The sequence below is a fragment of the Dromaius novaehollandiae genome, chromosome 23, assembly GCF_036370855.1.
Source record: "Dromaius novaehollandiae isolate bDroNov1 chromosome 23, bDroNov1.hap1, whole genome shotgun sequence".
NCBI lineage: Eukaryota > Metazoa > Chordata > Aves > Casuariiformes > Dromaiidae > Dromaius > Dromaius novaehollandiae.
Window position 1 is genome coordinate 7260901 of NC_088120.1, and position 13360 is coordinate 7274260.

The 13360-nt window shown below is 66.7% G+C and overlaps 1 protein-coding gene across 1 annotated transcript; it reads right to left on the reverse strand.

Annotated features, from left to right (window-relative positions):
- Positions 1–12003: 12003 nt before the first annotated feature.
- Positions 12004–12537, reverse strand: TRNP1 (TMF1 regulated nuclear protein 1). Its single transcript, XM_064525018.1, has one exon. The coding sequence runs from the start codon at positions 12525–12527 to the stop codon at positions 12027–12029; it is 501 nt and encodes a 166-aa protein (XP_064381088.1). The 5' UTR covers positions 12528–12537; the 3' UTR covers positions 12004–12026.
- Positions 12538–13360: the final 823 nt, after the last annotated feature.

A 13360-nucleotide genomic window follows, 5' to 3' on the forward strand; every position in this document is an offset into this window, starting at 1 on the left:
GTCGGCAGCTCGTGCCTCCCCGCAGCGGGACCCGGACGGAGCTGGGCTTGGGCTGCCGGGGGGGCATCCTCTTTTTTTTCCCCTCTCCCTTTATTTTATCAGGGGCCAGCAGCTGCCTGCCTTTCCCCCCGGGTGCCCTGGGGCCAAAGCTGATCGTCTGCACAAGGGTTTCTCGTTGCAGGAGCTGCCAGTGGCACCTCCTCCCTGCAAGAGAGCGCGGTCCTTCCCTGCGGAGATGGCCCCGGCCGGCGGCAGGGACGGGATGGCACCCGGCTGGTCCCCCTCGCGCTGGCACGGGGCGGTTGATGGGGAGCCAAATGGGCAGACGGGGCCATCGCTTGTGCTGCCACGTGCCGGCGTTTGCAGCTTTCGCCTGGCTGGGGAGAGGGCGGCACGGCCGCGCCGGACGGACGTGGAGCAGCACAACAACCCCCTGGGGTAGGTACCGTCGCTGCGCCGGGACCCCCGGGGTCCGCATTGCCTTCCCTTGGTGGGAGGAGAGGGCGAGCGGAGGGGCCGCGTCCCCCCGCCGAGCTGCTCCGGGAGGCCCCACGCCATGCATCACGCCTGGGGAAGGCCTTTTAATTGCCCCTCGCGGGACTGGGGCTGCAATGAGGAGTTAACGAGGAGCGCGGCGCTTTGTGATAACCATCTGCAGGCTCCTCTGCGCGGCTGATCGCAAGCGCTCACCTCCCCGAGCCTCCGAGCCCGAAGCTGGACGGGGGGCTGTGCCCGAGGGCCAATGCGGCTATTAGAGGGGGCAGTGGCCCAGGCGGACGTGCTCGCTGGCCACGGCGCGGCTGAGCCGGTTCCTTCGCCGGCGCCAGGCTGATGCCGAGGGCGGGTCGGGGCAGCCCCAGCTGCATCCCCGATTTTCCAGCGGTCCCTGGGGCTGGGGCGCCCCAACATCCAAAGGGCGCCGGCCCAACTCCATCCCCAAAATCCGGGCTGCTCTAGGGCTTTGGGCTCCCCAATGGTGACGTCCAGGCTGGGCACGATGCAAAAACCAGCCCAGCACCGAGAAACCCCGAAGCCCGCGGCGAGGCAGGGCCGGCCGGGGCGGGCAGCAGCGGCCGAGCGGTCCAGCCACCGGGGCCGGCGGTTTCGCGGGCAGCCTCCCCCGGCGTTATTTGCTTTCTCGGGGACTGTTTGAACTTCTCCTTGGCCACCGTGCGGTTCGGCCAGCCCCGGCCAGAGCAGAGCTGGGTGGCAGGTAATAAATTCACCTCGCCGTGCCCTGTTCTTCAAGTATTTCCAGATTACAGCAACCTTTGTGTCCTGGCTGCTTTCTCCCTGCATGGGCTCTGTGTGCAGTAGGGGAGATTACAGCAATTTAGCATTATTTATGTACATACCCCTGGGGTTATCAGAAGAGCCTAGGAGAGGGGAGATAGCAACAGTAAAACAGCTTGAGTTTATAATGCAATTATAAGGCTAAATCGACAAGTTTCTAAAGAGCATAAGCCACCAAGTGTGCAATTACTGTGCTCTCGACTGCCCTCGGAACGGGTCAACCTTGCAGCGGTGCAAAGCCAAGTGACCTTTCTACGTTTTTAATTGGCTTTATCACTAATCAAATGGCGATATTACTGCCTGGTTTGATAGGCCAGTGTGGCAGGAGGACAATAACGCCTTTCCTTTCCTTGTCAGGCAGGATGCCCCAGCCAGGATGCCGGGGACAGGGACGGCCAGCCGAGCCCTTCGTTGCCCACGTCCATGGCTCCGCTTGGCTCAGTCTCCCCAAAAAGGAGGCTGTGCAGCCCCAGAGAGGCGAAGGAAAACCATCGCCGCTCACGCTGCCCCTCTGATCTCCGCGCTGCCGGGGTCGGTGTTTTATTCCCAGCACCCCGGGGCGGGTGGCTAACTGGCGCTTGCCCGAGGAATCTGCAGCTCTGGCAGAGCTTGGCGGAGGTTTCTCGGCAACGCTTGCCTTGAAAATGCAGGTTTACCTGGGTCGAAATTTTTGCAGCAAGGGGGATTTTGACTAGCTTGCAGGGCCGTGGTCCAGACTTGTACGGTGTGACCAGAGCCCGCGGCACGGGGGGCCTGAGCCACTCGGCCCCGTCCCTCGCTGGAAGGGAAGTCACCGGCCCGAGAGGAACCCGCAGGGACCCGACGCGGCGCCCGCGGGACGAAGCGTGAGTTTTTCCGTCCGCCGCGCCGGGCTGCAGATCAAACCGCGGGCGACCCGCGGGCCTGCCAAAGGCACAACGGTCCGCTGGGGTTTGTTTAATGTCCCTCGGGCCGGGAATGGCCGTTCCTGGCCGCCCGGCTTTGTTCCTGTGTTGACTCTGGAGTGCCAGGTGCCGGCCGCGGCGCCCGGGGCTTCGGCTCCGCGCGTCTTCCCGGGATCCGGAGGGCAGCCGGGTAAAGCGATGGGGGCTTTCTGCGGCTTTCGGGCTGTGCAGCTCGCTGCCCACGCCGAGGAAGAGGTTAACGCACAGCCCGCGTGCGGCACCGGAGGAGCCTTCGGCCTCGGCCGGGAGGGACGGCGCGGCCGGGGAAGGGGCTGCGGATCCGGCTCTCACTGCCCCCGCAGGGCCCCGGAGAGGCGTTTTTCTTTCATCTGGAGTTTTTCCTCCTTTGCTTCCTTCCTTCCTTCGGCCGTGCCCAGGGCGCTTGTCCCGTCAAGCCTCGGCTTGCCGCTGCGCTTGGGCTTTTCAACCCGAGTTTTGGTTTCAGTTCTCCGTCCGTCTGTCCTGCCGCCAGCGCCGGGGGGAATCGAAAGAGGAACCGCCGCAGACGGCCGGCCGCGCTTGGCAGCGTCACGGGGGCTGCAGGGGCAGACGGGGGAGACCGGAGCCTCCCGCCGCTCCCTGGCCCCTTCTCCGGCAAAGCCGGGCCGCGGTTTCGCGGCGGGACCGGCCGCCTCGGGCGAGACCTTGCCCCGGACCACTGCGGCCTTGGCGAGCCGCCCGGCTCGGACCGGCAGCCGCTCCGCGAGCAGCGCGCGGGGAGCTGGGAGAGGCAGCGGCTATTGTTCGAGCTATTGTTGAACACCTCCGAAAGGAGTTTATCAGCGCGGCGGCGTTTTTCCATCGGGGCGATAGCAGGGAGCAGCGTGACCGCGCGCCGGGGCCGCGGGGTCCCGCGGGGGAGAGGCTGTTTGCTTTGCCTATCGGCGGGTAAAGAGCAGAAACGGGGCAGCCAGATAAACGCAGATCCCCGGCGCGGCTCCCGTCGCCAGAGCCCCGCTGGCATCCGCAAAACTTTCCATGGAAAGCGGCGGCCCTCCGCGATAGCGCTCTGCCGCGGGATGCACCGCGTTGGCAGCGGCCCCGGCCGCCTCGTCCTCCCCGGCTCCCCACCGACGGCCACCGCGCAAAAGTCCCTTAGGTGGCACAAAGCATGGATCTCTCGCTGGGCATCTCTGAAAGCCGGCCTGGGTGCCGGGGGCTGCTCCCTCCTCCTCCTCCTCCCGGCACGGGGGTGTCATCCTGGCCCATCATCCCCGGGGAACCGCTGCAGGCAACACAACCTCGCCTGCACCCATCGAGACCCGCCGGCATCTCCCTCCGCCGCGGCGGTGGCTCCAAACGCTCCTTTTCCATCCGGGCTCCAGCACCTTGCCCTCACCCATCGAGCGGCACCCTTCCCGTGCCCCCCCGTCCGGGGGCGGCAATGCTCCGGGGGGTCTGGGGAGCCGTGGGAAGATTTCGCGTGCAATTCCCGCGAGCCTGGGAGCGGGGCCGGGGCGCTCGGGGGCAGAGGCATCGCCCGTCGCCGGCCGGCGAAGCGCTTCTCCCTCCGTGCGCGGGGCCGGCGCCACACGCGTCCCCCCCCCTCGCTCCCCGTGCGAGCTCCATCATCATGCAAAGTCTGCCGGTGACTCACCATGTGTTTAAAGCATTTGGCAGCGAAGAAGCTTGTTTTATGGCCTGGGCGGTTGTACCTGCCTCGAGCCCAGGCCTGGGGATTAGAGATAAAGCTCGGCGTTGTTTTTCCTTTCTGCTTAGGATGGCAAAAAGAGCAGATCTGTTTTGCTCGCACCAGGCGCCCAGGGAGACCCGCAGCCTCCCTGGGCATCGCCCGACGGGGAGCACCGGCCTCCCCGGCAGCCCTCGCCTTGCTTTGACTTTCTTTCCACGGGGCGTTTTGCAGGAGGAGTGACTGGGACTGCTGCCTTCGAGCGCGGCCAGTCCCCAGGTCCCCGTCCCGGGGCGGCGACGGCGTTCCCCACCGCACGTTTCGCGTGCGCAGACCCCGTCGGGCTGAGACCGGAGCCTTGCAGGGCCGCGACTGGGTTTCTCGGGGTGCCGGGGCCGAGGGAGCGCGGGGACACGGATGCCCCCCCCCCGGCCGGCGTTCCCCGGCCCCAAGCAGGTCCCCCCCCCCCATGCATATTTTTCTTGGCAGGGCCGGCAGTCCCGGGCAGGAATGTTTCCCCGCTGCCGAGTGAAAGTGGAGGCTGGAATTGCTGGAATAGCGACAGGCTGAGTAACAGCTCTAACTTTATTCTCCAAAACAAAGGCCAGTGTCCCAGACGCCGAGGGCCGTTCCAGCTCCCGGCGGCCGGGAACGCGGAGGCCAGGGCTGGGGAGCGCCGCGAGAGCAAGGCCAGCAGTGGCTGGCGGTGGCGGGTGGGGGGGGGCTGCCCCAAATTTTTCCTCCAAAACCATCCAAGCGTGCCCTGCTCCGAGTGGGAAGCTCTTCCCCCCCATCCAGCCCGGAGCACGGCGAGCCAAAAGCGCGTTTCCAAAAGCAGAGGAGAGCGGGGCTGCCTGGGGGTCCCGGGAGGCCCCCACTGACGGGGTTACGAGGACCGGTGATGCCGCACGTTGTTTTTCCTAGATCCAGGCCCCCGCGTCGGAGTGGGATCCCTTCGGGCGCCAGGTGCTCGCAGCCTCCCTGCCAGGATGGATCTTTCTCAATCCGTGGGGAGAAGAGGCCTTTAAAAGCATCCCTGCTGTTCCTCTCTCCCAGCGTAATGGATTTTGCAGTTTGTGCGTGTGCTGTAAGGATGGACGAGGGCACAGCCGGGGGGGTCTTAGCCGGGGGAGGGCAGGATCCCACGGAGCAGCAAGGGAAGCCTTTGGGAAGGTGCAGGAAAGGGCGAGGGGCTGTCGCTGCTCCCGCCCGGGCTGGCGCGGCGCCCGGGATGCCCGGCCCTGGGCTGGGAGCTGGGTATGGCGCGATCCCCGTCCGCCCTGTTTTTCTTGGAAGCGAGGTTGGACCAGGGGAGGGAGCCTGGGCGAAGGAGGCTGATTCACCGGTACCGGCCCCAACCCGCCGGCGCGAGGGCATCGTCGGAGGCCGAGCCCCGGGGCGAGGCGGCAGCAGCGAGCCCCAAACCCCGGCAGCACCCGCCGCGGGTGCAAACCCCGCGTCCCCGAGCCCTGGTGGCACCCGCTGCGGGTGCAAACCCCGCGTCCCCGAGCCCCCTGCTTGCACCCTCCTCCGGCAGGGCACGACGCAGAGGTGCAGCCTGCCTCCAGGGTCAGCACTAATTCGGTATTAGGAGCACGGAAAGGCCCGAGGTTAGGCCAGGTTAACGGCCCCACCGCTCCCAGCCAGGTCACCGAAGCCGGGTGCGAGCACTTCCTCCTCCTCCTCTCCGGAGGAAGCATCCCAGCCCCTTTGTCAGGCAAAACGTGCTCCGTGCGTGCTCCGGCTGGGTTTTACATCGCCGTGTGGCTGCTTGCGATCGGTCCCTCGATCGGGGCTCTGCATGCGGGGAGGGGGCAGCCGGGAGCTCCCGGGGCGGCAGCACCTTCCTCCCGCGCCGGTGCCGCGCAGGGGCTTCCCCGGGCCGTCTCCACGCGCCGGGGCCGCCAACGGCCCCCTCGCCCGGTGCTCCTCGCCATAAGAGGAGCGGTGACAGGCAGAGGAGAGGAGCCAGCGCTTGGCTCCCCCCACGGATTCCTTTCCTGCCCGTCAGCGACTGATATAGGCGCCAGCATCAGCTTTGGGCAGCTTCGCCGCGTCTTTGGGCACGGAAGAGCAGGGGGGCCGCGCTCCTCCTCTCCTTCTCCGTTCTGTCCGTCGGGGCTGCTGGGCTCTCCCAGCAAGGCGCCTGCATCCGTCCATCCATCCGTCCATCCGCCCGTGGCGCTTGGGAGCAGCACTGCGTGCCGGCGGCGTGGGAGCCCTGGAAAACACCCGTGTCCCACCTCTCCCAAGCGGGCTTCCCCGTCTGACTTAATCTCCCTTGAAATAACAGAGGTTTTGAAAAGTTTGGGGCTTTTTTTCCTTAAATCCCCACCTTCCGGAGCGGCGGGGCTGCGGGGACCGGGACGGCCGGTGCCGCCTCGGCAGTGCGCGGGGAAGGAGCAGCCCGGGGTTGGACCGGGGCAGCTGGGCCAAAAATAGAGCCGTCGCGGGCGGCTGCTCTCGCCGAGCGGCTCGGGGTGCTCGAGCCAAGGCCGGTCGGGGAGGAGAGACGGGGATATCCGAACCCTGGAAAATCACCGCTTGGCCTGGCGCCGCTGCAGCCGCCCGCGGGCCAGCCGCCGGGGTGGGGGGGGGCCACGAGAACAGCGGTCCCAACCCCACACCTGCAGCGTTGCCTTCAAAAACCTGGTTTAGCTATTTAAACGTTGTTTAAATACCGCTACGGTGGAAGTGGAGCGGGCAGGGACGTGCCGCGCGGTGCTGGCGGACATCCCGCTCCGGCCGGCTGCTAGCAGCGGGACGGCCGAGAATTAGGCACATTAACTTTCGGGGCAAAACAAACCGATTGCTGGGGTTTAACCGGCTCAGTGACTTAAAGAGCTTAGCGGGGAAGGGAGTACTGGAATAAGTCGAGCTTAGCACAGTAACGCGGCCGGGGGAATAAGCCGGGCGGCCGCGAGCGGCGGAAATGGGCTCCCGAGACCTGGAGAGCAGCCAGGGCCCAGGGCGAGAGGGGTCCGGCCCCGGCGGGGAGAGGGGGCACCGGGAAGGGGGCGAGGGGCTCCCGGCTTTCGCATGGCCGGGCGAGGGGGGCGATGAATGCAGGAAAAGAGGGGGGGACCCTCCCAAATTTGGCGCCTTTGGTGTGATAATGCCGGGAGCTCCCCTTCCCGCGGGGTGGCCGTGTCCCCAGAAGTCGCTGTCACCCCTCTGAGGGACCCCCCCTTCCTCCCGTCCCCATCTCCTTGCTGCTCCGGGGGGTTTTGGGGTGTCCAGCGCCAGGGCTGATTGCTGCGGGACGAGGTGGAAGAGAAGCATATGCCCGGGTTCAAAAGGAGCCAAGAACACGCAGGGGTCCAAAAGGGTGAGGACGGAGGTCCTTCCTCCGGGAGCCGCTGGGGTCGGGGAGCGCGGCCGGAGGCGGGACCCTCACCCGGCTGCCGGGGGGACGAAGGCTGCGGGGGGAGCGGGAGCACGGGCTGCGTTCGGCACATTCACCCAGGTGCTTGGGGGTCCCGAATCCCACCGAAGCCTTTGGCTGGATCCGGCCTCCGGGACGTGCCCGCAGCTTGGCTGCGCTTTTTGGGGGTGCAGTTTCGAACAGTTTACCACCAGAACGGTCCGGCTTTCCCCAAAAATCCCGGCTGCTCCCGGGCGCAGCCCTTGCAGGGATCCCCCTGGGACCGAAAGCAAAGGGCCAAAACCCAGTGCCCGGCCTCCAGCTTACCCCAAAAAGGGGGGTTCTTTTGGGGGGGGGAAATGCAGGCTGGGCTCAGGTGCTTGGAGGGGTCAATCAGGCAATTCCCACCCACTGCGGCTAATTGGGGCTGTAATGGCCTCTTAAAGGAGCCAGCTCGGGGCAGGGGGGGGCAAAGAAACGAGGCAGTGGTGTCCCAGGAGGAAAGGGTTAACAGCGGGTGGGGAAATGTCCTTTAAGTGCTAGCGCAGCTCCCTGCAGGGGTGTTTGCTCCAGCGGGGAGGTGGGATGCTGCGGGATGCTGCGGGATGCTGCGGGATGCTGCGGGATGCTGCGGGATGCTGCGGGATGCTGGGCTCGCAGCTGCACCGGGGCGACAGGGCAGGCAGCAATCGTCTTCCCCAGGTCCCTCGCCTGCACTGCAGGGCTGCTGAGCATCGCTGCGCCGTGCAAAGGCGGCTCGTGCACTGCCCTCTTGCGTCGCCGTCCCGGAGCGAGCGCGTCGGGGCCACCGGTGCAGCGAGACGCGGCCCTGCGGCTGCCGAGGCCTCATCACCGGAGGTACAGGAGCAGGAGCATCGCCCGGGCTCGCTCGCTCGGCTTTGGGGAGCTGCTCGTCCTGCCCGTTGGGTCCCCGCATGCATCATGTCACGTCCCTGCCCTGCCCGCGCTCCCCGGCACCCCCTCACACCGGCCGGCCCCAGCAGCACGAGCCCTGCAGAAATTAATAGCAAAAAGGAGAAAGAAAATCCTGGCTTAAGTATTAATGTGCCACAGTAATTTTTTTTTTTCCCAGAAAGTCTGTAACCAAATAATCTCATAAAGCCAACAAGTGTCAGCGCTATTTATGTAACATTATTAGTGGCTGTTGGCAAGGGGGAAGAAACGCAAATACAGGTTATATAAAGCCCTGTGTGCCCTCGGCCAGGGCCGGGGAGGCTCCCGAAGGCAGCGAGCGCAGGAGCTTGCTCGTGTGTTTTCCTGCCTTGTGTTTTCCTTTTGACCTTGTGTTGCTGGGGGTTCGTCCTCCCAAACCCGTGGCCCAGGCAGCCCCGGGATGCCCTCGGGAACCAGCACATGTCCTGAGCTGCCATCGCTGGGGGGGTCCTCGCTGTCCCTCCGGGGAGCAAACCTGGGTCCAGCCCCTGGGAAAAACTTATTTTCCTGGGATGCTAATCGCTCCTAGCCCCAGCATCAGCCCAGGGATGCTGCTGCTGTTTGGCTGCTCTGAAAACCAGGCTGTGGCTGCAACCACATCCCACCTCCCTCCTGTCATCGCAGGTATTTTCAGCGCATCTTCTCCGGGCAATTCTGCCTGCAAAACAGGGAGGATGTCCCGCTGCCCCGGGTGGGAACGGCGGGTCTCCGCGGCGGACCCCAACCTGCCACTTCCCATCCTGCGAAATCCCCCCGCCCCGAGCGCGGCTGCTCCCCGGAGCAGAGCCATCGCTTGAGCTCGGCCTGTGCTTATTCGCAGGGACTGAGCCACCAGGACGCCTGGGCTCTCCTCGTTCCCGCAGCCTCCTTGCTGACGGCACCGGCCTCCTCTTCGGTAGAGAACCGGGAACGAGCGTGTGACTTCCGTCGGGGACGCGTAATGAATTTAACCATCAGTCTCCCAGCAAAAAGCTGCTGCGGAAACACAAACGGTGATGAGACAGTAATTGCACCGAGACCAAAGGGTGGGGAGGAGTCGCTGCATCGAAGGATTTTTGAATGATTTTGGTTTCACTGGTTTAATGGATTGGATTTTTTTTTTAAGGTCTTTCCCTGCAATTCCTTTAAGTAGGTTCTGCTATAATCAGGTCAAAAGCTGATTTGCAAATAATCACCAGAGAGGGGGAAAAAAACCTGAAGGATTTAAGCCCGAGCTATGCATTTCATACTATTAATTGAAAGCCTGGGGGAGAGATAATGTGTCCCTTCTCCTGGCTGAAACCTGTAAGCTGCTATTAACATCATACTCCCCACCCGGCTCCGGGACCGCCGCCTGCTCGGGATTAGGGCTGTGCACGCACGGGAGAGTCGGGGGTGTAAAGTGGTTTAGTAAAAAGCCGGGGGGCAAGGGGCTGGCGTGAGCAAGGAGCCCCGGGAACAGGCGGCGATACCTCCCCTGGCGTGGTGAGAGCAGGGATGTAGCGTGCGGGATGCAGGGAAAGTGCGAGAAAAGGTGACTGCAAGGAGGGGGAGCTTTTCCTTCGGCTTTACGCTACAAGATCTGCACCCGAATGAGGGATGCGCCGCCCCGAAAGCAGCCTTTAACTCCCCCTCGCCCGAGAGCATCTGCGAGCTCAAAGCAGGGCGGCATTAAAAATGGAAATCATCGCCTAAAAGCAGTGATTAACAGGGAAAAAGAAACTCCCAGCTAGCACCGTCCCCTGCCTGGAAGCCACCCTGAAGCCAAGCTGACAGCTCAGACCCTCCTCGCTCTGCTGCCCTTTCGTGTCCCTGCTGACCCCTCAGGACAAGTTTTCCAGGACACACTTATATGTATATATATAAATATATATATGTGGTGCCCAGCAAAGACCCCAGCAGCCCGGATGCCCAAAACAGGTTTTTTTCGACGTAGGGAAGTTTGTACCACACTTTCCAAGCCCCCGACACGAGCAGAGCAAGGAAGCGAGTTATTGGAGAAATCCACTCCGGTATTAATTACATGTCATTACCGAGGCTTAGTTGCTAATCCCCGTTTTAATCGCCCTCTCCATCGTATTTCAGCCAACACCTAAAGACACGGCATAGAATAAGTAAAATAAATCGAAGTTTACTGATGCCGGTGCCCGCTGCCAGCATCGCCGCGGAGGACGGGCAGCGGCGCGTGGGCACGCGAGCCCGCTGCAGCCCCAGGGTTACATAACAGACCTGCTGTCTCTCCCGTCAAGGTAGCCTCCGCGCGTCCGTGAGTCAGTAAAATCCACCCCCCCGCAGCCCCCAAGTTTAAAAAAAGAAGGAGAGAGGGGTGGGTGACGATCTTCCGGCACGGGGGAGGAATCCATGCAGCGCTGAGGACGAGCCACCGCGAAGGCTTGGTGCAGCGAAGCGGGACGTGTCCGAGCCCCCCCGTTTCCGCAGCTCGTTGCAGGGTCGATTAACGCGTTTCGGCCGGGCGTTGCGCGCGCTGCGGCTCTGCGCGTCCAGCGAAAGCTTGCCGAGGGCTTTGCCGGCACAGCCGCCGCGGCGGTGCCGAAGTGATGCTCGCCGCCGGGCTGGCTCGGGGGGCCAGCCCCCCTCCCGAGGGCGTTTCGGGGCCGGTGGGGCAGGCTGGTCCCGGTGGCAGGGGGACGATGGGGCCGTGGCCTTCTGCGCGGAGGGGGACGCCGAGTCCTCAGCCTACCTCCGCCTCGCCGTGCCTCCGGAGCCCTCGGCGCCGCGGCCGCGATCTGCTGCGCGGTTACGCTCGGAGGTACCGCGGTGCCCGGTCGGACTATTGCCGCGGAGCGGGAACGTCGGCGCGGAGGGGCTTCGAGTGTCATCCAGCCGGGGGCCGAGCCCCCCGGGAGGCAAACGTGGCCAGAGCTGGTCCTCTTCGGCTCCCCGTCCCCGCGGGGTCCGCGGCCAACAGCGCTGTCCGGGGATGGTGGGCTGGGGGCAGCCCGCGGCCCCCCGATCCCTCCAGCGAGCCGGGCGGGGGCTGCGTTAAGGCTGGGTCCCTGCCCCGAGCCCCGACGTGAGGTGGGGGTCCCGCCAGCGTCCTGTGGGGCTGGGGACAGCTCCCATGGGGCTCAGGCGGGGCAGAAGGGCTGCTCTCTGCCCGCTGGCCTGTGAGAGGTGACGCTGGAGCGGGGTGCTGAGAGCAGATCCCCGGTACTGCCCCCAGGCCCCGCGGGGTCCCCCCACATCCCCTAGGGCCCCCCAGGGACCCCAGACCCCATAGGGTCCCTCAGGAACGCCCCTCCCAGGGCACCCCAGACCCCATAGGATGCCCTGGGTCCCCCCAAGGACCCTAGACCCTGCAGGGTCTCTCCAAGCACCCCCAGACCCTGCTGGGTCCCTGAGGACCCTTCCCCAGGACACTCCAGACCCTGCTGGATCCCCTGGGGCCCCCCAACCCCAAAGGCTCCTCTAGACCCTGCAGGGTCCCTCAGGGCACCCCCACCCAGGACCCCAGACCCTGCAGGGTCCCCAGGGACCCCCCAACCCTGCAGGGTCCCTCAGGGCAACCTCCTAGGGCACCCCAAGACCCTGCTGGGGCTCCCGGGCATCCAACCCCAAAGGGTCCCCCCGACCCTGCAGGGTCCCCGGGGGCCCCCCAACCCTGCAGGATCCCTAGGGCATTACCCCCCCCGACCCCAGACCCTGCTGGGTCCCTGGGGGCCCCCAACCCCAAAGGGTCCCCCCCGACCCTGCAGGGTCCCCGGGGCCCCCCCAACTCTGCAGGGTCCCCCAGACCCCCGACCCTGCAGGGTCCCTCAGAGCAGCCTCCTAGGGCCCCCCAGCCCCCGCAGGACCCCCGACCCGCCAGGTCCCCGGCCCCCCCCCCAGCCCCGGGTCCCGCTCAGGCCGGGCTGCGCGGCTCGGGCAGGCGGCGGGCGGCGGGCGAGGGCGGCGGCGGCTGCGGGCGAGAGCGGCGGCGGAGACCGGCGGCGGCGGCGGCCCCCCCCCCGCCCCAGGGCACGCAGCTGCGCAGGGCGCGGGCGGCGGCGAGCAGCGCGGCGGGCCGGGCCCGCGGACGACGGCGCAGCCCCTTCTGCAGCCGCTGCCCCTGCGCCGCCAGCGCCAGCTGCGCCTGCGCCACGCCGGCTCCCAGGCGGCCGAGGCTCTCGGCGCGGGCGGCCAGGCGCAGCTCGGCGTGGCGCAGCGCGCAGTGCACCTGCCGCACGCGGCCCTCCAGCTCCGCCGCCGCCCGCCGCCGCCCCTCGGCCGCCAGGAGCCGCCGCCGCGCCGCCGCCAGCTCCACCGAGCCCCCGCCGCCGCCCGGGCTGCTGCCGCCGCCGCTGCCGCCGCCGCTGCCGCTGCCGCCGCGCTCCGGATGCCGCTCGCCGCCCGCCGCCGCCATGGTAACGCGGCCGCGCCGTGCCGCGCTGCTGCTATATAGCCCGGGGGCGGCACCGGGCGGCGCGGCTCGGCCCGGCCCCGCGGGGGTGGCACCGGCACCGGGCACGGCGCGGCCCCGCCCCGCCCCATCGCGACCTTTCCGCGCACCGCACTGCACCGACCGGCTCCGGGCACGGCGCGACCCGGCCCCGGGCTCAGCTCCGGCACCGACCAGCCCCGGGACCGGGCACAGCCCCGGCGCGGCCCCGGTGGGGGAGGGTGCTGGCCCCGGGCACAGCCGTCAGCGGCCCCGGGGCTCTGGAAAGCTGCTGCCCTGCTGGGGAGTCGCGGGGAGGGGGGGGTCCCCGCCGGGCTGGGGAGGGTCCCCGGGGTGGCTGCGCTGGGGAGGGTCGCTGGAGAAGGCTACTGGGAAAGACTGGGCTGGGCTGGGGGTTACTGGGGGAGGCTGCACTGGGGAAAGGGACAGTCGGGAGGGTAACTGGGCAGGGTCACTGGGAAAGACTGGGCTGGGCAGGGTCACTGGGAGAGGCCGGGCTGGAGTCTGGGAGCCCCTCGGAGAAGCAGCTGACGAAGCTTCTGGCGCTCCGGGCCGCGTGGGAGAGGGGCCGCGGCGCTAGGACGGCGCGTCCTTGGTGGCAGACGCTGCTGCCGCGCTGCCAGCGGCCTCGTTACGTAAAGCGCCGTTAACGGGGCCGGGAGCGGGGCGAGCCGGGTGCGCTCCCCCACGCATCTGCCATGCAGGTGGGCAGAGCCTGCTCGTCTCATATCAACACCGCAGGGACGACAGAGGAAGGACGCCACGGTCCCATCCTACCCCAGCGAGGAGCCAAAAAC